General features: G+C 38.1%; 1 protein-coding gene across 2 annotated transcripts in view; it reads right to left on the reverse strand.

The window, feature by feature from the left end:
- Window positions 1-12,064: 12,064 nt before the first annotated feature.
- MSH3 (mutS homolog 3) overlaps window positions 12,065-25,122 on the reverse strand; it is a gene marked incomplete at both ends in the record, with an annotated part of 183,814 nt that continues 170,756 nt past the window's right edge. The window contains 4 exons of one of the 2 annotated variants that reach the window (XM_079703083.1): window positions 12,065-12,173; window positions 14,530-14,701; window positions 20,013-20,142; window positions 24,531-24,717. In XM_079703083.1, coding sequence (XP_079559209.1) covers window positions 12,065-12,173; window positions 14,530-14,701; window positions 20,013-20,142; window positions 24,531-24,717 — 598 coding nt within the window. Of the gene's footprint in view, window positions 12,174-14,439; window positions 14,702-20,012; window positions 20,143-24,530; window positions 24,718-25,122 lie in introns of those variants that run through there. The other variant, XM_079703084.1, reaches the window with a different exon arrangement.

The following is a 25,122-nucleotide window of genomic DNA, read 5'->3' on the forward strand; positions in this document are numbered from 1 at the left end:
TCTCTCATAATGTCACGACTTTTCTCTGCTTCTTTTGAGCACTTCCAGCATCACTAGCAGCACTTTGTATGGGTCCCATGGTGTTTTTCAAAGTTTGTGGTATTGCACTAAACAAGGTAAAAAACATGTAAGAACCACAAGAGATCACTTTTTACTGTGACACACAATTTACTGGAGAAACAAACTGCTCACACAGAGACGACTAGCGTCACACAGCATTTTTGGATACTCACAACTCTTGAGCTCACTGCAACAGCTACAGGAGGTGGCTACAAAATTATTATAGTAGTATGTACTACAGTTAATTTTATGCAATTATGACTTAATACTGCATCTTTGTTTACATTTCTCTCATCTGCAGATGGTGCCATATGGCCTGTGTTTGCATGTGTAAATTTTGGTAAATTTTAACTTTTTATAGTAGATTTGTGTATATTTTATGGTAATAAATGATAAAATAGACTAGTATCTGCATATATTTTATACATGGATGACATCCCTTTTTCTTACTTTTTCGATATCTCTAGGCTACTTGATTTTTTTCAAATTGCCACAAATCTCCAAAAAATTTTCCAATATTTTTATTGAAAAACATCCTCATATAAATAGACCCACTCAGTTCAAACTGATATTTTCAGATCACGATGAAAAAAACCCCTCAGAATTAATAACAAAAGCAGATGCTGCAGGTTGGCTCAATCAATATAACTTCAACTCATCTGTAGTATTTCCTCCTCTAGAAAAGAGCTGGAAGGCCAAAGACCAAAGCGATTTCTCCCGTTCCCTTGAAGCTAAAGTTATGTATGGACTATCTTTCGCCAACTAGGCATAGTCGTGTGAGACTTAGCAGAATTGACTTTGTAAAGTGAAGATCACATGCCTCCTCAGGCAGGTTTTGTCTTGGAATGTGGTTTCTCTGCAGCAGTTATAGTAGAACATCTGGTGTCTAGTAATTATCTTTTGTGAACTGCAAAGGAAAGGTATTGCCTGCAACTAAGAACTTGGCCAAAACAACCCCAACTACTAGGTGATTTTAAAACTGTCTCAACTTTAGACCAAAGAAGAAATAAAAACTGCACTTATATCATGTTTGGAAATTAACTACAATGAAAATATCAAAATTTATGCGATTATACCTAAAGCTGTATTTAGAGGAAAATTCATAGCTTTAAAATGTTAATATACAAGTATCATTATTAAATATGAGGACTTTGGGGTCAACTGCCTTTGTTTGAATATTGACTCTTTAACTCAGTGCTCAGAACTCAGTTATGTATGATTATGGGCAAGTTACTTAGTTCCCCTCCAAGTCTGTATTTCCTTATTTGAAAAATGGAGATATTACCTCAGAGGGTTGTTACAAAGGTTAAATGGGAAATATCTAAAGCACTCAGCTCAGTGCTTAGCATAATCACTCAAACAATATTAAATATTATCATAAGGAGTTAGAAAATGGATAAACCAGTCTCTCGTTAGAGGAAAACAAAGGGGAGAGTAAAAGGGGAGTTAGAAAATTTAAGAATTTTCTCAATGAAGGAAATTCCATATCTACGCTTCATTTGCTTTCAGTAGGCTCTAGGACTGTCACCACCCTATTCAAAGCAATGAAAGAATTCGGAACCTTGCCCCAGGAAAAAATCCTTGAGGATTTCTCATAGAAACAATTTGTGTTAGAATCTCCTGATTCTGGGTGAGAGAAGTTTTAAAACTATTTTAGAGACTATCCAAAATTAGATTGAATTAAGTCTCCCCAAGTATGTTCATAATACATTCAATGCCAGTATTGTGTGATTTCTAACTTGGGCCATTTAGTCATCCTCAAACAACAAGCATGTCATTTGTAACAATATTTGATATTTATCAGGCATGTTATAGCTTATAAAGCTCTTCCTTATGCCTTTCTACTTGACCCTTAGAACAATCCTACGAATAAGCTAAGTGAGTCACATGTTACTATACTAATTAAAATTTTACAGAGGAGAAAATCAAGTTCCAGAGATATTTTATATGACTTGTTTGAAGATACTAAATGGCAGGGCACAGAAATTTAGAACTCAGCTAGGAACCAAAAAGTACTAGACTCACTGTAATATTTCCCTTATATTTTTATCTAGAAGTATCTTTAGGCTGCCTGCTAGAGTCATGGGATTTGAGAGGGTTTTTATTTACTAAGAAGAGAACACACTCCTATTTGTATTTCATCAGGATTTCTTTCTATAACCCATTCAACAGAGATTTAATCCTAAATACCTTAAGAGTATAAGGATCTGCCATTATCATTAGTACATTTATTCCCACCAGTATCTAGCTTTATTCCATTCCCCAAGAATTGTAAAAAGCTTTTCCATGTCATGCTATATAGATTTCAACATTAACTCTGGATTCATCATTTAAAGATCTTAACTCTTCATGAACACACTAACATTTCATCAAGTTTATTGTGTAGTAATGAAAACACTTATATTTCTCCATACCTACCAGATATTTTTAGTTATATATTTATTTATTTTAAATTTTATTTATTTTTTATACAGCAGGTTCTTATTAGTTATCTATTTTATACATATGTATTTGTTTATTTTTATTGAAGTATAGTTGATTTGCAATGTGGTATTAGTTTCTGATGTACAGCAAAGTGATTCAGTTCTCTCTCTATATATATAAAACACACATATACATATGCACATATATATTCTTTTCCATTACGGTTTATTATAGGGTATTGAATATAGTTCCCTGTGCTATACAGTAGGACCTTGTTGTTTATTTTATATATAGTAGCTTATATCTGCTAATCCCAAACTCCTAATTCATCCCTCCCCCACCCCCTTTCCCCTTTGGTAACCATAAGTTTGTTTTCTATGTCTGTGAGTCTGTTTCTGTTTCTTAAATAAGTTCATTAGTATCATATTTTAGATTCCACATATAAGTGATACCATATGGTATTTCTGATCAGATATTTTTATCTTTCCTTTAGTTATAGTCTCCCTTTCAATTTTAAGATGTTACTGAATCTATAAATACATAGTGCAAAATGTTCTGTACTTCAGGTATTTCACTAATTCAGATGAGTATGTCAGAATACTCCTCCAACCAGGCTGAACCAGTGAGGTTTTTTGTTTCTAGAAGGCTGATTTCCAGTGTATTCACATATTGCACAAACCTCCAGCACTTTCATGAAATCAGATCAATCACTTGTACTGGTGCCCAAAGTTGCTGCCAAGCTCATAGTAAAGTGAAGCTGGGTAAAGTGAAGCTGCCATTCTGGACAGAACTGACTAAGCAGAATAGATGCTTGATCTTGGGGTTGCTACTCTCCAGGCCAACCAGCTGCTCATGTGGTGGCCCAAGACAAGCTACCCAACAGGAAAAACCAAGATAAACTGAACCAATCAAGTCTGCCTTCTTAGGGCATCTGAAGAAAAAAGGAAGTAAGAAAATAGTAGTGGGGGCAGAAACAGAGACCGTTGGAGAGAAGGCAGTAAGCATAAGTGACGGAAATGCAGAGGCCAGAAAACAGAAACAGAGTACAAAGTCAGTAATGGCAGAGGCAGCAAAAACAGAGAAAAACTGATTCACTACAATGGTGGAACAGCTTCCACATAGGGAGAAAACGAAACTTGTTGCTGATGAAATAACTAAACAACAGAAATAGAACTGTGTATGCTATATTCTGAAAATCATTCAAATTTCTCCTCCTCCATAAGCCCAAGTTAGGCTGCTGTTTCTCTTTTCCTTACTTTCAATGTATCCTCTAGTGTCTTTCTGTTCTTGCAACTTAAAATAGAATCTATCACTAACTAAGTTTGCAGTTATTCACTTAAACACAGATCAATGAATTTATGATAAATTGCTATTCTGAAGGAATCATTTTAGTCGAAAAAATATCTTAACTGTGGTTAGACATTTACATAACATTTTATTTCTTCAGTTTTGAGGTTAGAAGCTAAATTGAATATAGTAAGATGTCTTGCAATTGGCTACCTACACTCACCTGCTACCAATAAATGTAGTTTTTACATTTAAATAAGATGCCTTGAAGTCTCTGGTACTTTCCTCTGTAGAAAAGTTATATGTTCAACTTGCTCCCTCCTATAAATGAGGAATTGCATTTTCTCACTGCAAGAGAACACTAACTCAATAACTTTTTTATTCAAACCTCACTCAAGGTTTCTATCTGACATAGGAGTGATTGTTCTGGGAGCTTCTAATACTGCAGGTTTGTTAAACCACTGCTGACCAGCATTAATTTACACAGGGACCTGTAAGCCTGCTGCTTACAAAGTGAGAGTTAATTTTTGGTTCCATCAACAACTCTTTTCTGACTAAGGTCATCTTGTTTTTGTGCCTACAGTGAAAGAATATTTTAGAACTTAGCTTGTGTACTAATAATATCAAAGCTACTGTTCACTAGAAAATTACAGTGCTCAAGGTCATGAAGCAGAGCTGATGCTTGGAAAGATTTTCATTATCTCCTTTCCTGATTATGCTCTACATTGGCTGGAATGTTACTTAGAATATAAAATACCATTATATCAGAGAGCTTACGAACAGTTTGAGGCATCATGCATGCTCTTTATGGACACTCCTTTAAGTTTCATAAAACAAAAATGCAACTTTCTGTGTTTCTTTTGCCTAATATTCTGTTACAAAGAAATGCAAGGAGTTTGGAGAAATTAAAGGCCCACCATTATTTGCAGAACTGACTTCTTATGAATAAGAATTTGAAGGCATTACGACCATGCTTCTCATAACTCAATTCTTTAACTATCTGCATCAAGATCACTTATGAGACTCATTTCAAAAATAAGCTTTCCTCTTGGTACTTTCCACTCAATTTTGCTGTGAACCAAAAACTCCTCTAAAAATAAAGTCTATTTTAAAAAATGAATCTGGATACAGACCTTACACTTGTCACAAAAATTAACTCAGAATGGATCACAGACCTACATGTAAAATGCAACACTATAAATCTCTTAAAGGATAACAGAGAAGATCTAGATGACCTTGGGTATGGCAATGACTGTTTAGATATAACACCAAAGGCACGATCCATGAAAGAAATAGTTGATAAGCTGGATTTCATCAAAATTTAAAAAACTGCTCTCTGCAAAAGACACTGTCAAGAGAATGAGAAAACAAGCCACAGACTGGGAGAAAATACCTGCAAAAGACACATCTGATAAAGGACTGTTATTAAAAAAATACAAAGAATTCTTAAAATGCAACAATAAGAAAATGAACCTTGCAATTAAAAAAACAGGCAGAAGGCCTATACAGACAGCTTACCAAAGACATATTGATACATATGGCAAATAAGCATATGAAAAGATGCTTAGCATCGTATGTCACTAGGGAATTACAAATTAAAACCACAGTAAACCTACACACCTATTAGAATGTCCCTAGTCCAAAATACTGAGAACACCAAATGCTGGCAAGGATGTGGAGCACCAGGAACTCTCATTCATTGCTGGTGGGAATGCAAAACGGCACAGTCATTTCGGAAGAGAGTTTGGCAACTTTTTACAAAACTAAACATACTCTTACCATACAACCCAGCAATCACACTCCTTGGTATTTACCCAAAACTGTGTCCACACAAAAACTTGTACACAGATATTTATAGCAGCTTTATTCATAATTACCAAAACGTGGAAGCAATTACAAGGTCCTTTGTAAGTTGAATGGATAAACTGTAATAAAAACAGACAATGAAATATTATTCAGTGCTAAAAATATGAGCTATCAAGCCATGAAAAGACATGGAGGAAACAAACACATATTACTAAGTGAAAGGAGCCAATCTGAAAGGCTACATACTGCATGATCCCAACTAAATGACAGAGGCAATGGAAAAGACAAAACTGTAAAACAAAGGTTGTAAAAAGAGCAGTGGTTACCAGGGGTTAGAGAAGAAAAAGGGATGAATAAGCAGAGTATAGAGGATTTTTAGGGCGGTGAAACTATTTTATATGATACTATAATGGTGGATACATGCCACTAAACACTTGTCCAAATCCATATAATGTACAATGCCAAGAATGAACCGTAGTATATATACCATGGGCTTTGAGTGATAATGATGTGACAATGAAGGGTCATCGATTGTGACAAATGTACTGCTCTAGTGGGGGATGCTGACAGTGGTGGAGGCTGTGCTTGTGTGGGCAGAGGGTACGTGGGAAGTCTCTGTAGTTTCTCCTCAATTCTGCTGTGAACCTAAAACTGCTCTAAAAAATAAAGTCTATCCAAAAAAAAAAAAGTTCCCTGGGTTCCATACCAGAGTTACTGAATCAGACAGAATCCTGGAGAAGTGTTATGATCCGAGGAATATGAGTTGTAGCAAATCTCTTTGGAGACAAGACCACTAATCATGTAGGGAGAAGTGAGAAAAGGAAAGGAGAGAGAAAATGGGAAAGAAGAGATGAGGACAAAAATGAACACTGACTGATATTCTTGTGTACCAACCTCAAAGATTCAGATTCAGCAGAGCTAAAGTGAGGCCTAGAAATCTGTATTTAAAACCTCCTTAGGTGATTCTGAAACTACAATGAGGTACCACCTCACATCGGTCAGAATGGCCATCATCAACATGTCTACAAATAATAAATGCTGGAGGAAGTGTGGAGAAATGGGAACCCTCCTACACTGTTGGTGGGAATGTAAACTGGTACAGTCACTATTGGAAAACAGTATAGAGGTTCCTCAAAAAACTAAAAATAGAGTTACCATATGATCCAGCAATCCGACTCCTGGGCATATATCCAGACAAAACTAAAATTGAAAAAGATACATACACCCCTATGTTCACAACAGTACTATTTACAATAGCCAAGACATGCAAACAACCTGAATGTCCATCGACGAATGGACAAAGATGTGGTGTGTGTGTGTGTGTGTGTGTAAAATTGTGTATATATATGTGTCTGTATATATATATATATGTGTGTGTATATGTATATATACACAACGGAATATTACTCAGCCTTAAAAAAGAATGAAACAATGCCATTTGCAGCAACATGGATGGACCTAGAGATTATCATACCAAGTGAAGTTAAGTCAGAAAGAGACAGACAAATACCATACGATATCACTTATATGTGGAATCTAAAATATGACACAAATGAACATATCTATCAAACAGAAATAGACTCACAGATAAAGAGAACAGACCTGAGGTTGCCAAGGGGGAGGGAGGGATAGGGGAGGGAAGGATGGGAGTTTGGGATTAGCAGATGCAAACTATTATATATAGTATGGATAAACAACAGGTCCTACTGTATAGCAGTATCCTGTGATAAACCATAATGGAAAAGAATATGAAAAAGAATATAAATATGTATAACTAAATAATTTTGCTGTACAGCAGAAATTAACATAACATTGTAAATCAACTATACTTCAATAAAATTTTAAAAAATAAAATAGAATAAAACCTCCTTAGGTGATTCTGATAGAGGGCGGGACATCCCTACATCCAATGAAGGAGATTCATGGAAGTAAGGTTTTAAAAAAAGGAGCATGAGGCTGAAAAGGAGGTTAAAATGGCACATAATATTTCTGATGTAGAAAATAAAATGACTTCTGAATGTTACAAAGAAAAAGGATACAGTCAAAGGCAATGAAAGGATGATTTGAGCAAAGGACAAAACAACTAGAGAAAAGGGTTCTTCGTCCCGAGATCAATAATTATTTCTTCCAGACGACAGCCCTGCTGTGTCTCTCATGATCATATAGGTGCACACTCTTCACCATCTTCATCGAGACAAGGCCGATGACAAAGTTATCTCTGGGGATTTAGTCTCAAAAACAGATTAGGTAGTAAAGCTCTAACATGCCAGTAACCAGAGTGGTAGTTTCTAAATGCCACAATGTAAAGCATTTATTATAAACAAGCAAAAAACAACTGGCAGATAGTTCAGATAAAAATCAGTTCATACAGTGGGTTAAAAAAATCAATTTTTAATTTTTTTTTAAAATTTATTTATTTATGGCTGTGTTGGGTCTTCGTTTCTGTGCAAGGGCTTTCTCTAGTTGCGGCAAGTGGGGGCCACTCCTCATCGCGGTGCGCGGGCCTCTCACTATTGCAGCCTCTCTTGTTGCGGAGCCCAGGCTCCAGACACGCAGGCTCAGTAATTGTGGCTCACGGGGCTAGTTGAAAAAAATCAATTTTTAAAGACATTCAAAATCCATCAAGTCGGTAAGTGTGTCCATGAATTAGCACCTAAAACTAGGGTAACCACGTAATTTATTATTCAGAACAGGACACTTTTGAGTGAAAGAGGCTCTTAACAAGTACACCAGGAAAACAGGTGTAGACCAGAATGTCCCAGATTCATCCTAGGCAAACCAGAATGGATATCTCCCTAATGGTAATACCTCTTTGAACATTAATAAACCTAACGATAATCATCTATACTAACCACAATGTTCCAAAGAGGAATTGAAGGTAATTACAAAGTTAGAAACCGCAGATGGTATTAATCCAGGTTCCTTTTTCTCTCCACCCATGTTCTTAGTGTGAAACATCAAATGACACTTTTATAATTACTTGGCACAGCAGTAATTAATACTGATCTTGGAACTTAGTAAAGCTCTACAATAATTTGTAGACCACATTGGATTCAATCTAGTCTTTACTCTGGAATTCATGCAGTGAGCACTATTTCACCAGCTACCTTAACACTACCACCAAGACAACAGGCTCTAACTTGGACAAACTGGCAGAAGAAATTTTAATTTTTTTGTTTTAAGATATAGTATACTTCTATATGGATCTTGAATCCCTAGTGAAATAGTATCTTGATTATGAAACGAAGAGTCATTTCGTTGGATTTCTAATATGAAAGGGTTTGGCTTTTCTTTTTCTATTTCAACATTTATTGGGGTTCTACAGTATGCCATGCTTTGTCTAAATGATAGATTAAGCAGAGGCGAGAGACCAAATGACTGTCAATCCAATGAAAAATATTGCTTAGTCACTTGTAATCTATGAGACTAGTGGTTCACAAACCAGACTGCACTTTAGAATTATTGGGGGGTAGCTCTAAAAAAAATCTTGTGGGGGCTTCCCTGGTGGCGCAGTGGTTGAGAATCTGCCTGCCAATGCAGGGGACATGGGTTCGAGCCTTGGTCTGGGAAGATCCCACATGCCGCGGAGCAACTAGGCCCGTGCGCCACAACTACTGAGCCTACGCGTCTGAAGCCTGTGCTCCGCAACAAGAGAGGCCGCAATAGTGAGAGGCCCACGCACTGCGATGAAGAGTGGCCCCCACTTGCCACAACTAGAGAAAGCCCTCACACAGAAATGAAGACCCAACACAGCCATAAATAAATAAATAAATAAAATTTTAAAAAAATCTTGTGGCTTGCCACATAAAAATCTGTACATAAATGTTCACAGTAGAACTATTCATAATAGCCAAAAAATGGAAAGAGACCAAATGTGTATCAGTTGATGAACGGATAAACAAAATGTGGTATATACATATAATGGAATAGTTTTCAGTAATAAAAAAGAATGAAGTACTGCTACCTGCTACAACATGGATGAACCTTGAAAACAGTAAGTTAAATGAAAGAAGCCGGACACCAAAGACCACATATTGTATAATTCCATTCATATGAAATGTCCAAAATAGCAAATCTATAGAGACAGAAAGCAGGTTAGTGACTGTCTAGGACTGGGGATTTGGGGGAGGAATAGAGAGTAACTGCTAATGACAACAGATTTTAGGGTGATAAAAATGTTATAAAACTGACTACAATCATCAGAGAAATGCAAATAAAACCACAATGAGGTATCAGCTCACACCCCTTTGGATGGCTATTATCAAAAAGACAAGCAGTAACAAGTGTTGGTGAACGTGTGGAGAAAAGGGAACTCTTGTACCCTGTTGGTGAGACTGTAAATTGGTACCGCCATTATGGAAAACAGTATGGAGGTTGCTAAAGAAATAAAAAATAGAACTACCATACCATCCAGCAATCCCACTTCCAGGTATATAACTAAAGGAAATCAAATCAGGATCTCAAAGACATTATATCTAATATTAGAATTGCAGCACTCCTTAAGTTTGATACCTGGAGTACATACCCAATCAATGGCATCTTTCCTGCCAATCTCCATGGCATGTGTACAATCTTCATGTCTAAGACTCTGACACAACTTTCCCTTCAACACCTCAGCACCCTGGCTGGGAAGGAGCCTCACTTAGAATTGCAGTTTGGCAGTGCTGATCTTCTTCCAAACTTGGAGCAGGCCTGACCTCCTGCAAATTGGCTGGCTGGCTGATATCCTGCTTTATGTTAGAGAATCTACCTTGTAATATTCCACATTGTCACTTGCCAGACACTGTGGACCGTCACTGCCTGGACACACTGCTCCTGAAACTCTTACCTGCTTGAATGTTGACACTGGCCTGGGCAAGCCAGAGATAGCCCCAACTATCCACTTGGATATGACCTGTGATTGCTGGTCCCTGCAGCTCCCTCAGGCATGAGCGTGACATTCCTGGATTCATCTCCTTTTTCTGCTGGCGTGCCAGTAAGGTTACGGCACTACCTCTGTTAATATAAAACATTTATGGTCTTATGGAGTATTGAAACATTGCTTTAAAAGTGTTATTTTTAAAATTTAAAGAGTAAATCCCAACTAATTCTATTTGGAGATACATTTGAGAATTTCACTGTATGTTAATATTTCTGGAAGGATGGAGGAATCAAACTACATCATATTCTAACTCTATAAAGGTGGGGAATCACAGGGCTAAAGCATGAGTGACTCAAAAGTGTAGCAACCAACTGCTCTTCATCACCTTGGGGAGACTTAATTGACTGTGTCCAGGGCTCACTGTAAGAAATGATCTAAAGGGACCTTCCCTGGCGGTCCAGTGGTTAAGACTCCACGCTTCCACTGCAAGGGGTGCAGGTTCCATCCCTGGTCGGGGAACTAAGATCCCGCAAGCTGCGCAGTGCAGCTAAAAAAAAAAAAAGAAAGAATCTAAAGAAGAAATTAGAAATGTGGCCATCAAGTGAAGGCATTTCACTGAGTAGGAATGAAAACTGAGTGGGAAACAGGATGGGAAGCCCTTGTGCAAGATCATATATTTAGAAAAAAAAAGAATATGGATATGAGAAGCCAGGTTGTAAGTGCTATAAAAAGCTCAGGGACAAAGCTGAGCACTGTCGCCCTAAACGTGCAGGGAGGGAGCATTGTTATGAATCAACATAGCTATAAGGTTCAATACCGGGAAGATCATACATTTGCTATATCAGTTCGTAGAAAGGTCCAAAATGAGAAAACTCAGTTCTGTGTACTTGGGAGGAGCAGCAACCTTGGTTCCACAATTAAACCTAAAAAGTAACAAATGTCCCAAATAGTTGAGAACCCCCAAATTCAACATGAAAAAAAATCATATATATCAAGTATTTATCAGATGTTTATTACTTGAATGACAAATAATTTAATCCAACAATCTTCAAATTGCTTAAAACTATGACAATATTTAGCTTTTCAAATTTCATATGACCTTACTCTTTCTGTGCTCTAGTTTCTAAAAGCCTGATAATTCCTTCTATTTCTCTTCAAAAATTCTTATGCTTACAGTGAATAAACCGGTGGCATTATAAAATTCTTTTAGTTCGAATGAAAAGGTATATTCCTGCAAGACATTTCAACCAGTTGCAAATTATCTGAACTGAAACAAATAAGATTATGCATTAAATTTTTATATCACTCTAAAAGTTCATGAACTGTATATTCTACCACTCCAGGTTTTACTTAGAAGTTTTTGATTTTATTTGAATCTTACCGTCCATGAGATTTTCTAATGACATGATAGAAATCTTAATATTCAAAAGTGTTTATACTTTTAAAAGGATGGCAGGAACCTGAAACAGACTTTCTACACAAAAGTCCTCCCTGTTTCTAACAGGAATATACCGCGGTCAAGTTTTATGCTCAGGTCAAAGATGGGCTGTTACTAGAGAGTTGTTTTATACAGTTGGTATTTTTAATTCTCTATTTTTTGGTTCCAAAACGTAGTCTTCATTTTCATCAGGAAGAGAAGTCTGTAATTTCTTCCAGTTTGAACTCATCCATCCACTTTTGCAAATCATTTGCATCATTTATCGTCCATAACTTCGCAAAACACTTTAGTCTTTTCCTGGAGAGAAAATAAAATACTATTTCTTTTATAAATGAAATTGTTAGAGGCCAGTACATCTCATGGAAAGCTATGAAAAGTCTGTAACAGACTCACAGGCAAGGTCCTGTGGTTGGGAAGCTATGTCAGGATGCATCAGCCTTCCTGAGAAACAAGTTTTTTAGTGCTGCTACTATAATCAAGAGACCAAAGTTGTTGATCAGCTCTCTTGCCTCTGGGGAGGGGAGAGCCCAGCTTCCTCCCTCTTCTAACTCAGCCAGAGGCTATGTGTGCTCACAGGATGAAAAGTAAAATTGACTTAATAAAATAATGCAGGCTAAAAAAATAAATAAATAAAATCAAATAATGCAGGCTATGGAAAGAGTAAAATGCCAACATAACAGAGACCTACTTAGGGTCTGAAGAGGGAGTATTTGAGTTCCAATCACTGCTCCAGCACCAACTAGCTGCGTGACCCTGGTTTCCTGGTCAGCTTCCTACCCCCACTTAGCTTCATTTTCCCCAACTATAACATGGGGATGACAGCAGTACCTATCTCACAAGGCTGTCGTAAGGATTAAGTGAGTTAATGTATATAAAGCAATAAGAACAGTAACTGGCACAGTGTCTAGGCTGCTGCAAAGGACTGACTGCCCAGACTTGCTGGTGCACACAGCAAGCATTCAATAAATATTAGCTATTACCAAACCCACATGAATGCACTGGATTCAGTTTGCTTTCTTTGACCTCGCCAATGGAATCGATGTGACAGGCACTTTTAGTGAAAAGGAAAAACAATAAATGCAGTGTGTCCTGATAAATCATCAGATTCCATCCCAATGCAACCTCTTTCTATAATACTGTCTTTTTAAGATAACTTTCTAGATTTCAAAATGTCATATACTAGTTGGAAGAGTTAAAATATTTATAAATAACCTGTGAATTTCACTGCTCTTGCTTTATAGGCTATATAGCAGCAACATGTATAAACTCTCATATTTTATCACCATCTTGCTTATGTATCTTTAGTAGTAAAGTTTTATTCTAGTTTCTGTAGGGAAAAAGAAAAATAAGAGGACAACAAGAGAGGATTTAAATCAGCCCAAAGAACTAAGGGCTAAGCTTATTTTTAAACTCTCATAGATGATTACATTTCTCTCTAGAAAAATTTTATGTTAATCTATTTTGTTACAAATAACTAGAAATAAGCGGTCACTGATTACATTTGTTTCTAACTTGGCATTGAGGAAAGGATCCAGAAGAGAATGTCAACAGAGGAAACGATATGTCTTTTATAGTATTCCAGCACTTTGGACCTGATTCACCACCATTTACCACTGCAAAGTGTGGAGTGCAAGGCAGAACCACAGAGGAAGGAAGAGGAGAAAGAGAAGTTGGTTGCACAACTGTACGTCAGTATACAAGTTGGCAATTGTTTAACTAATATTAGGTGTTAATATTTCAGTATTTAAATAGGGGATGATTTCCAGAACTAAAACATATTCTTACAGTATAGTGGTCAGCCAAGATGTTCTGTTGGACTAACAGCCTGTTCACTCTTGGTCATATGGTTATGGACCAGGGCAATCATGTCCTGCCCCAGGCCGATCAGACTCTCCAAGCAGAGAAAGAATGGGGTAGGAGGTAGGGGAGGAGCTTATGTTGTTTTATAATATAATCTTATATTTGGGGAAAAAAGGCTATAATTTATTATTTAGTAGTATGGTATTTTCCTAGGAATATCTTCCTTCCAAAGTATGTCTCAGGTTTATATGAAGATTAGTATATATACTGACTATATACTTGCTGGCTATCCAGGGTAAAAAGTGAGTGCATTCACAAAAGCGTTCCTAGATGATGGAGAAGTCGGTTAGAATGAAAACTTTGTCACAAACTAATCCACAAAGTAAGTGACGTGTGGATACTGACTCTAATCACCTAGTTATGTGATACTATTATTTTCATTCCTGTCTTGACAGAACTCTTCATTTCTGAATGCAACCACTGCATATCTGAATGCAATATATGAATAAAAGAAGTACTCTAAACATTTTATATATTGAGGTTAACATTAGTAATTTTATGCATAAATATTTTAGGCAACAAATGTGTTGTACATATTAAGAAGTTAATTCTTTAGAAAAATGATTAAAAGAACCAATTTATCAACTTAATAAAAGATCTGACTAGAGAGGCATGAGTGAATTCACGTGAGCTTTGGTAAGAGCTGTTTTCATTTTATTGTAATTCAACGTTTCACAATACTTGAAGAGACACTTGAAGGAAGTTCTGATGTTCATTTACAGGACAATCCTCTTCCTGGGACAACTTGGAAGATTTCATTATAAATCAAAAAATGCAGCACAATCATTCTGACCTTTTCATATTTACTAATCCTTCCAGCTCTTTTGATTTGCTAGCTGCTTTCTTTAAAATTTCTCCAGGAACATCTGCTAGTTTAGCCACATTGAGCCCATAACTCCTTGCTGCAACTCCTCTGGTTATTTGATAAAGAAAAGTGACAAAATCAGGAACCTGGTCTTCTTCACCTAAAAAATAGTTAAAAGAGAGAGAGAGAGAGAGAGAGAGAGAGAGAGAGAGAGAGACAAAGAAAACCATTCTTGAAAGTTGAAAGAAATTAGAGGATTAAAGACAACATACAAATTCTTATAACTTTATTCAATTAAAATTTATAACCTGAAAAAGAAATCCATTGTTCCTAATCCCTTGTTAGCTCCTTTTATCAACACTACATATCTAGAAAAGGGTAAATACTGCTTTGAAAATGCTTTTGAATTTAGAATCTATCTTTTAGCTCAGTTAAAATGGTGTTTAACAATTACTCATTGTAAGCTAAGAAGTATTTAGTTTTATGCTGTTTGCTGAAAAATTTCCACTGACCTTCTATATCAAAAAAGTGATTCTGATACGTGGTACAATACAATTTCTCCTTTAAAAATAGATTTAAAAAAAAGTGTTTTCCAGTGGAAGAATATATTCATCAGTCTTATAATACACTCTGTAAAGTAACATATATAAAAGATGTTTCTAAGAGTGCTAGAAACAAAACCACAAAAACAGATAAGGAAATATTACATGTTGCACAGTTTAAATAACAAGACTGAGAAATTCTGGCTTATTAAACATCCTAGTTAACTAAGAGCTATACATATTGAAGTGGATGCTTTGGTACCACCCAAATCCCACTCAGGACTGAAGGGTTTACTGCCCCAACTGTCAGGAAGGCTGTTAAGCCTGCAACTCTCAGCTGTGTGCTCCCTTTGGGAACTTCCTCAGCTGAAGAGAACTGCTTCACCCAAGGTCACGTCCCGTCTTGGGCAACCTGCGTCCAGTGACTGGTTGCTATGGGGGTTTGTAGGCAGCCTCTAGGATGGCCACCAAAGTTCTCTGCCTCCCTGTGTTCAAGCCCTTGTGTCATTCCCTCTCCTTGAGTGTGGGCTGGTTCAAAGGACTTGCTTCTAACGAATAGAATATGACAAAAATTATGGCCTGTCACTTTTGAGATTACATCATGAAAGACTGTGGCCTGTTTTGGGCACTCTCACTTTCTTTCTGGCTTGTTTGCTCTAAGGGAAGCCTGTGGTCATATTGTGGGCTGCCCTATGGAGGTCCCATGGAAAGAAACTGATGTCTCTGGCCAACAAGTCAGTGAGGGCCTGGAAGCCTACCAACAGCCACGTGAGTGAACTTGGAAGTGGCTATTCTGAGGTCTGCCAACAGCATGTGAGTGGGCTGGGAAGTGGATTGCCCCAGTCAAACCCTGAAGCGACTGCTGCCCTGGCCGATACCATGATGTAGCCTGTGAGAGACTGTGAGGCAGAGGTGTTCAGCTGAGCTGCCCCTGGATTCCTGCTCCACAGGAATTATGAGATAATAAATATTTGTTGTGCTAAGCTGCTATGTTTTGGGGGGTAATTTATTATGCAACAGTAGATAACTAATAAAAGGTATAAGGCCTGGCTCTCTCACCCGAAGTTGAGGTAACTCTGAAGGACCAACCCTCGTCAGAGCTCTCTGCAGGGTGGGCTGAAGCCTTATAACTGTAACACAGCCCAGGACTGCCCAGTCCTGCTCGGGTGTTGATGGTGAGAGCGCTCCCCAATAAACTCTGGCATGTAAACCTCAGAATCTGCTTCCTCAGGAACCAGTCTACCACATAGTACATATACATGAAGTTAAAACTTTTAAAGAATTGGGATACAATGAAGTACAATAATACAAAGACAAGACTGTGAAGGGATTCAGAACAAGGCTCCCCAAGATGTGCCACTCTGGCATGCAGAGTGTCTGGGGCTGAAGACAGGGGAGGTCCAACAGGTTCAGGAAGGGCTTTTTAGCTCCCCCTTCAACGGCCTAAAAGAATTTAGATGGAGGTGGGGGGGCCCTGGCTCAGAGACAGCCTGTTACCACAGAGCACGTTTATCTGAATGACCTATGTATAGGGCAAGACAAACATCTAATTACCAAATATCTGTTTTTCTTATTTCCCTGTGAATTACCCTCCTCCCCTTTGATGCCCCAGTCTCATATCCCATTCCTTAGCTCAGGATGGCATAGAAGCCTCAACTGCCTGACTTGCCCTCATATTCTTATGAGGCCCCCGTAGATACATAATTAAATTTGGTTTTCTCCTGTTAATCTGTCTTATGTTAATTTGATTATTAGACCAGCCAAAGAACCAAGAAGGGTAGAGAACAAATTCTTCCCCAACAGCTGCATACAGTTTAATCTTTGATAAACCTAAAGCAGCTTGGGATTATGCAGCTTTTATTACAAAATTCAATATAATTGCACGGTATTGCAAAAATGTCCAAGATGAACCAGATTCACAATGATTTCTGAGACCCTAGTATACTTATTATAAGTTTATCAGGAGCTTTTCTCATATATTATTTCATTTGATAAACGTGTATGCTTTATTCTTTTATCAGCTAAAAGCTAAAAAGCCAAAAGACTGAACACAATGGAGAAAAAGGATAATGGAATTTTCTTTAATCTCCTCTAAGAATTCAGCAACAGACAAATAATACCTTTCTAAGGGTGGGTGCTAGAGGTGGGAGGTGAAAAGAATGCTGACACTATCAGGAATACATAGACTAAAACTCACATTACAAAGCACTAAGAATACCTTTTGCCTCCAAATAAAACTTAAGGAACACAAAGAACAGGTGACAAAGTGGGTAGGAAAAGACTAGGAAAGAAGCATGTAGAAACCAGTACCTGCTAACCTGGATAGTTTGTTACCCTTCAATGCTCACAAGACATTTTCATTCATGCAAAATCTTAAAAACTTTACCTTCTTTAGTTGATATTATTAGTAGCCTATCCAAAATCTATTCCACCTCTAAGAAAACCCTGATTTATAAATGAATTAACTCCCTGACCATTTATCTCAGGGAGCAGTGTCCTCATATCCAGCTCCAAATGTTGATCCCAATTAGTCTAGGCTGACCAAGGTTATCCCTTCCATTCTTACTTCTAGGAATTGGTTTAAGAATGATCATGTGATTCAATCCTGAAAATAAGATAGGACACTGATGAGATGCTAGTGGGTATCTAAGAAAAGTTCCCTTGCTCCTAAGAAAGAGTCACAGGAAAAGCTGGTCCCTTTTATTCCTTCCGACATTGTCAATTCTGGATGCGATGCCCAAAAGAGCTGCAGCCATCTTGCTGCTAGTCTGATGATGAAACCAGCAGGGCAGGAAGGCAAAGCCTGGAGAACTGCATAGAAGAGGAGCTGAAGCCCACCCTTCCTGAGGTTCCTGTAATACGAGATTATACGTATCCTCATCGTCTGAGCTGGTGTGAGCCCAAGTGTTCTGTTACTTGCAGTCAAATGCACAGAGGAGAGGTTAAGAGACTTCCTAGGATGACAGCAACAGCTGGGCAGCAGGCCTAGGAAACAACCAGTTCAGATGAGCAGGAAGACAAAGGGCTCCAGGAAGAATGAAACCAGTGGGGAAAACTGGAACCAACAGGTTCAGTCATGTGGAAAACTGTCTAGAGAGGTGTTTTGCAAAGCTATTGGAGGATACAGGAACTTTCAACAATAGACTCAAATAAAACAATGAAAGAATAAAAACAATTATCACCTTCAAGAAAAACGTTGTAAAAGAAAGAAAACATACTTGGCTCATGAGTAAGCAATACCTACTGGCAGTAATAGTGAAAACAATGAATGTGAATGAAACGGAAAAAACGTGAAACTACTATACCAGGAGGAAGGGGGAGGGAGGGCGGAAGACCCTCATTTAACAGAAGTCAGTAAATATTGTGTCAGGTTGATGAACCAAGAGATAGGAAAATAAGCACAGTATTTAGAACTATGGAAGAAATGGATGAAAGAGTCAAAAGCAGTTGCCTTGGGACTGGGATTGGGAGGGGCCGTGGAGTAATAAAAGGATGGAAGCAGGGGACCACTGCCTGTTACTGTGAGTCTTTAGCATTATTTAGTTTTTAAAAATTATGTTCATGAATAAAAATCTAAATCAATAAAATAAAATGCCAAAACACTTAAGATGTAAGGGTCTGAGTTAGTAGTCAGTTCACATCAAACACTTACCACTGACCCTTCCCTGCTAGTGAACTCTGTTTTGTTTATCCCATTGGATTTTAGCTTATAAGCTCCTCCTGTCACTTTGGATGCAGATAGATACAAAACTGCTTCCATGAGAGAATTTATGATGTGTTTTTCAAGACCGCATGGTGGTGAAAGGCCAGGACTGCCTAACATTACATTTATCTTAGGTCCAGTGCTTTGTTCTATTTGGGCCAGTTGCCTGATATCTTTTTCAGGTCCATCCTTACTTATTACTTTTCCAAAATAAAATTTGGACTCTGGAGTTATCTTTGATAATGGATTTTCCATTGTAGCACACCAACTGCATAAACCATCACTGGCCCACAGCTTAAAAGAAATTATTATTGGCCTTCCCTGGTGGCACAGTGGTTGAGAGTCCGCCTGCCGATGCAGGGGATGTGGGTTCGTGGCCTGGTCCAGGAAGATCCCACATGCCACGGAGCGGCTGGGCCCGTGAGCCATGGCCACTGAGCCTGCGCGTCCGGAGCCTGTGCTCCGCAACGGGAGAGGCCACAACAGTGAGAGGCCTGCGTATCGCAAAAAAAAAAAAAAAAAAATATTGAACAGGGGGCAAAAAAAAAAGCTAAAATCTACTATATTACTTATAGCGCTTGAATTTTTTCTATTGGCTAATGATGTTCTTTTTCACGAAATGTTTCATTTCTGTGACTTGAGTAGTAAGCGGAAGGCTAGGAAAAATACTGTGGCTCCCATATACCATTTCTAGCAGAGCAGAAGAGAACCTGCAGGCAGAGGATGTGGATTCTAGGCTCAGTTCAGCCCCCACCCAGGTGGCTGACATGGGGAACCCACTTTACCTGAGATTCACTTTCCTTGTCAAATTAAGACAACATGTATGGCCAGTATAGAGTATTACTCTTAGTAAGTAATTAATGCTAAATGATATTTTGGGAAATGTATTGAGTATTTTTAAAGATAACTAATACACATGACTGTTAGGGCATCTTTTCTGAGATGGATCTAAGAATAAAACCTAAATGACACCCTCACCCCACCTTCTTCTTGTAGAAAAATGAGATAAGGAGGGCCAGAGAAGGATTCAGACATGGCGAGGATAAATGCAAATTCTATCTGACCCTAAGCTTAGAGAAAATGAATTTGGACAAATGTCAATTACAATCAACATTCACAGCTTTTATGATTAATAAGCAATAAGTTCATCCTCCTATGAACTTCAAGTTATAAATTATGAAAACCAACAGAATTCTAGTTGTACTTACTGCAAGAACAATTCATACCTGGGTCCTGTTTGCTTTCATCCTCGTTGACCAAGAATCCCATGTGATAATTCCCCACCTGTTGTGAGTAACTTTTTTCTAATTCACAGACTGGTGGATAATGGGTAACAAAGAGGGTTAAGGATTTCACCTAAAGCAGTGAGACATAATGAAAGTTATTTTATTTTTAAATTTTAATTTAAACTTTTCTCCAACTTTATTTTGAAAAATTTCAAACCTTCATAAAAGCTTCAAGACAAGTACAATGAACACTCATGTATTCTTTATCTAGACAACCATTTGTTAATATTTTGCCATATTTCCCCTTTCTTCCTCCCTCCCCCTCTATACACACACACACACACACACACACACACACACACACACTTTTTTCCTGAACCATATGAGAATTGTAGACATCATGACACTTGGTCCCTAAATACTTAAGATTCTATCTTCTGAGAACAAAAACACTCTCCTATATAACCAGAATAAAATTATTACACTCAAGAAGTTTAACAATGATATATCACTATTTACTAACACATAGTCCATGAATTTCCCTTACTGTCCCAATAATGTTCTTCAGAAATTTCTTTATATTAAAAAAAAAAATCAAGACTCATGTCGTACACTTAGTCATGCCTCTTTAGTCCCCATTAATCTAGAACAGTTCCCCAGACTTCTCTTTTTTCACTTCTATGTCTTTAAAATTTTTGAATTATCCAGGAGGGCTGTTTTGCATAATCTCCCTCAATTTGGATTTGCCTCATTCAATTCAGATTAAAACTTATTACCGGCAATATTATATATATACGTAGGTGACATACCCTTTTCAGTATATCACATCAGGAGGTACATGATGTCAATCTGATCTATTATTGGGGATGCTAAAGCTGATTATTTGGTTTAAGTGTGTGCCCAGAAGATTCCTTCACTGTACTGACACATCTCTCCTTTGTAATTAATAAATAACTTGGGGGGTGATACTTTGAAACTGTGTGAATATCATTTTCTCCAACAATCTTTCATCCAAAGGTTTTACTATCTGTTGATCATCATTGCCTGAATCAGTTATTATTCTGGTAGTTAATAAGTGTCGATTAAAAAAAACAAACAAAGCGTTCTCTATTAGCTGGAATTTTGTAAAGTAGAGCTTTCCCTTCTTCCTCCCTACCCTCACCATTTTAAAATTTATTTTTGTGTTGTTAGTATCAGTACAGACTTGTGGATTACTTAACTAGCAATGTTTTAAAGCACAGTTATATGTGTTCTAGAAATCCCTATCTTAAGGGAAGTTAACACCAAATCTTGGCCTAAAAATTAGCAGAAGAGGGTAATCAAATTGAAGAACTCCAGTTTTGATTCATCTGCCATTCGCCTTATTAAAAGTCAGAACATATGCCTTTTGTCTAAAAACAATTACAAATAAACCTATTAAGGCAGAATTTCTTTGACAAGTTGCTCTTAAAATCTGCCCTGAAATATCTTAGGACCAGCTGTCTCCCCAGTGTCCCTTCCCTGAGCTGACGGGCATTTCTAGCTGGAAGACCTAAGGGTTTGGGTTACACCACTGCCCCCCTCAAGGCCATTTTCACCCTGCAGCAGCAACACGTAGCCTCCCTGACTCCTCCTTTTCCTCCCTTCCCCATCCCAGCAATCAAAAGACATCATGAAAAATAAAGATTTTCATCCATAAAAAAGTTAGGGACTCTTGTTCCTGAAAAATCCTCTTCAATGACTTAACTCCAAGGTAAACTTTATCTAAAACTAACACTTTCTTCATCAACATTTAAAATATCCAAAAACTGCTACAGAAGCAACGAAAACATGACAAACTCAATTCTGTCTTAATTTGTTCCTGAAGGTTCTTAAATGACTCTGAAATTGTGACAAACTGCTTTTGGCAGCCAGCCTCCAACATGGCCCCAGATATCTTCGCTTCCCAATGCTCATGCTCTTGAGTAGCCTCTTCCACACTGATCAGGGCTGGCCCTGTGTAGTCAACAACATGATGGCAAAATAAAATGCACTGCTGCTTCTACCTTGGCCTCTTGGAATGCATCCTCTGGGGGAAGCCAGATGCCACTCTGTAAGGATACTCAAGCAGCCCGTGGAGAGGCCCATAGCGAAAGAAATTGAGGGCCCTGGCCAATCGCCAGCACCAACTTGCCAGCCATGTGCGTGTGCCACGTTGGAAGAGGATCCTGTAGCCCTGGGTGACAACTTGACTGCAACCTCAGAAGAGGCCCTGGGCCAAAACCACCCAGCCAGGCTGCTCCCAAATTTCTCACCTCCAGATACTCTGAGAGACAATAAATGATTACTGTTGTTTTAAGCCACCAAGTTTCAGGGTATTTTGTTATGCAGTCATAGTAACTGATACACTGCTATAGAGTAGATACAATTAAAGGAAACTCGAAGTTGACAAATTCAGCTCTGTGATAATTTGTTCCTGAAGGCTCAAAATAAAGCCATGTCTTAATTAATCTATTTTTTATTAAATGAAAGATTCTTTAAATTCTGTAGTGCTTTACAACTTTCCGAAGTTTCACGCACATGATTTCATATAACCCCATAATAACCCTTTTTCCCCTTACCCCTAAAAAGCCCCTCCCTGCTTCCTTCTCCCCACTAGTTTGCTCTCTGTATTTGTGAGTCTGCTTCTTTTTTGTTATATTCACTAGTTTGTTGTATTTTTTGATTCCACATAAGTGATATCATACAGTATTTGTCTTTCTCTGTCTGACCTATTTCACTTAGCATATTGCCCATCCATGTTGCTGCAAATGGCAAAATTCCATTTTTTTTACAGCTAAGTAGTATCCTTTTTTTTTTTTTTTTTTTTTAGGTACGTGGGCCTCTCACTGTTGTGGCCTCTCCCGTTGCGGAGCACAGGCTCCGGACGCGCAGGCTCAGTGGCCATGGCTCACGGGCCCAGCCACTCCGCAGCATGTGGGATCTTCCTGGACCGGGGCACGAACCCACGTCCCCTGCATCGGCAGGCGGACTCTCAACCACTGCGCCACCAGGGAAGCCCCCCCCCCTTTTTTTAACATCTTTATTGGAGTATAATTGCTTTACAATGGTGTGTTAGTTTCTGCTTTATAACAAAGTGAATCAGCTATACATATACATATATCCCCATATCTCCTCCCTCTTGCATGAGTAGTATCCTTAAATGAATATTTAAAAAGTATGTTTTGGAGGCAGACATAGAACTATACTGTACCTGTAGTTTCTACAATGATTAAAGAAAAGTTCCTGAGCTATATCTTTTTGAAAATACAGAATTTCTTTAAAAGTAAAAAGTATTTATTTTAAAACAGAAAATGTGTCATCATTAACTATGTAATCTAACTAAAAGTTTAAACAAAAAACTGAGGGCCACAAAACTTTAAAGAAAAGGGGATTTTATTTTTGCAAAGAAATACGAGCAAAAATGTGCTTTTATTGGCTATTTAAGGAAGAAAGGAAGAAATGAAAATGGAAGGAAGACACAGAGACAAAGAAAAGTGTAAAAAGTAGAGAACAAAACAGAAAAAGAAAAACCAAAGAAGAGACAAGGTTCAGGTGCAGGTGCTAAGGTGAGAGAAAAAAAGGAGAGATCAAAATGAACAAAAACAGAGACAGTTAATAAAGGGGACAGTTTGATGGAGATGACAGGGGTGCAAAGTTTGACACAAACAAAAGTTCACATTCAGATGCTTAGAAATGAACTCTGGGACTTCCCTGGTGGCGCAGTGGTTAAGAATCCACCTGTCAATGCAGGGGACGTGGGTTCGATCCCTGGTCAGGAAGATCCCACGTGCTGCGGAGCAACCAAGCCCGTGCACCTCAACTACTGAGCCTGCGCTCCAGAGTCCACGAGCCACAACTACTGAAGCCCGTGTGCCTAAAGCCTGTGCTCTGCAACAAGAGAAGCCACTGCAACGAGAAGCCCACGCACTGCAACAGAGTAGCCCCCACTCGCCACAACTAGAGAAAGCCCACGCACAGCAACAAAGACCCAATGCAGCCAAAAAAAAAAAAAAAAGAAAAGAAATGAACTCTAAAAAAAAAAAAACACACACATGCACTGAAAGTGTTACTAAGATAGAGACACCAAAAGATCAGATCAAAGGTCTTATAAGGAGATCTTCTAGGATATTGTTGAAAAAAGTATTTCACAGGGCAAAAGTGGCACTATCTCTAATTTGGTTCTTTTCTCAAGGATTGGATTGCAGGTGGATGGGCCCTGCTCTTGATTTAGTTTGCCAAGGAGAGTAAGATACAGTTCTAGGTGGAAATATTGCCAAGGAGGCCTTTCTCCTACTGACCAGGTTTATTCTGCCTCAGCAAAAGAAAGCAAGACACATCAAAGAACTACAAACTTTACTTAGGGCCAATCTACCTGAGTTCCATGTATAGCATTTGAATGATCAATTGCAGGAATAGGATGAACTGCAGGATAATATTGAATATTTCGAAACCGAGGTCAGGAAAACAATTTGTATAGTATGCACCATTCCTGTACAAAAAGGTATGCAAGATACTTACATCTCTAATAAAATGCTCAAGTGTAGCATAAGCAATGGCGATTCCATCATGGGTGCTTGTCCCTCTTCCCAATTCATCCAAGATAACCAAAGACTGTGATGTTGCTTTTCTTATTATTTCTGCTGTGTCAGCCAGTTCTTCCATAAATGTACTCTGTCCTTTATATATGTTATCTGCAGCCCCCATCCTACAAACAAGATGACAACATCCTGATTTTCCTCTGAACTTCATTATTAGGAAGCCAGACATTATTTTCTGAACAATAACTGTAAAAGATCCCTACAGGGGTCTATGTACTTTGAGCCAATAACAGCTGAAATTGTATTAAACAAAAGAAAATATGTTGGATATAAAGAGTGTCTAACATCAAACGGCACCTTATAGAAACATTCTGGGTAGAACCTGAGGTACTGGACAGAGCTCTTGAAAAGCAGGGAAACCTCTGACTTGGCCTCTTTCTGACCAATCATTTTCAAATCAAGGTTTTGGTACTCACAGGGGAAAACAACGCTTCTCTGTATCACTGTGTGTAAAATCCATGAGTACTAGGATGCCGTACAATCAAAGGCTTTTTCCAGTGTTTCCTGAAGAA

The sequence above is a fragment of the Hyperoodon ampullatus genome (genome assembly GCF_949752795.1).
Source record: "Hyperoodon ampullatus genome assembly, chromosome: 4".
Lineage (NCBI taxonomy): Eukaryota > Metazoa > Chordata > Mammalia > Artiodactyla > Ziphiidae > Hyperoodon > Hyperoodon ampullatus.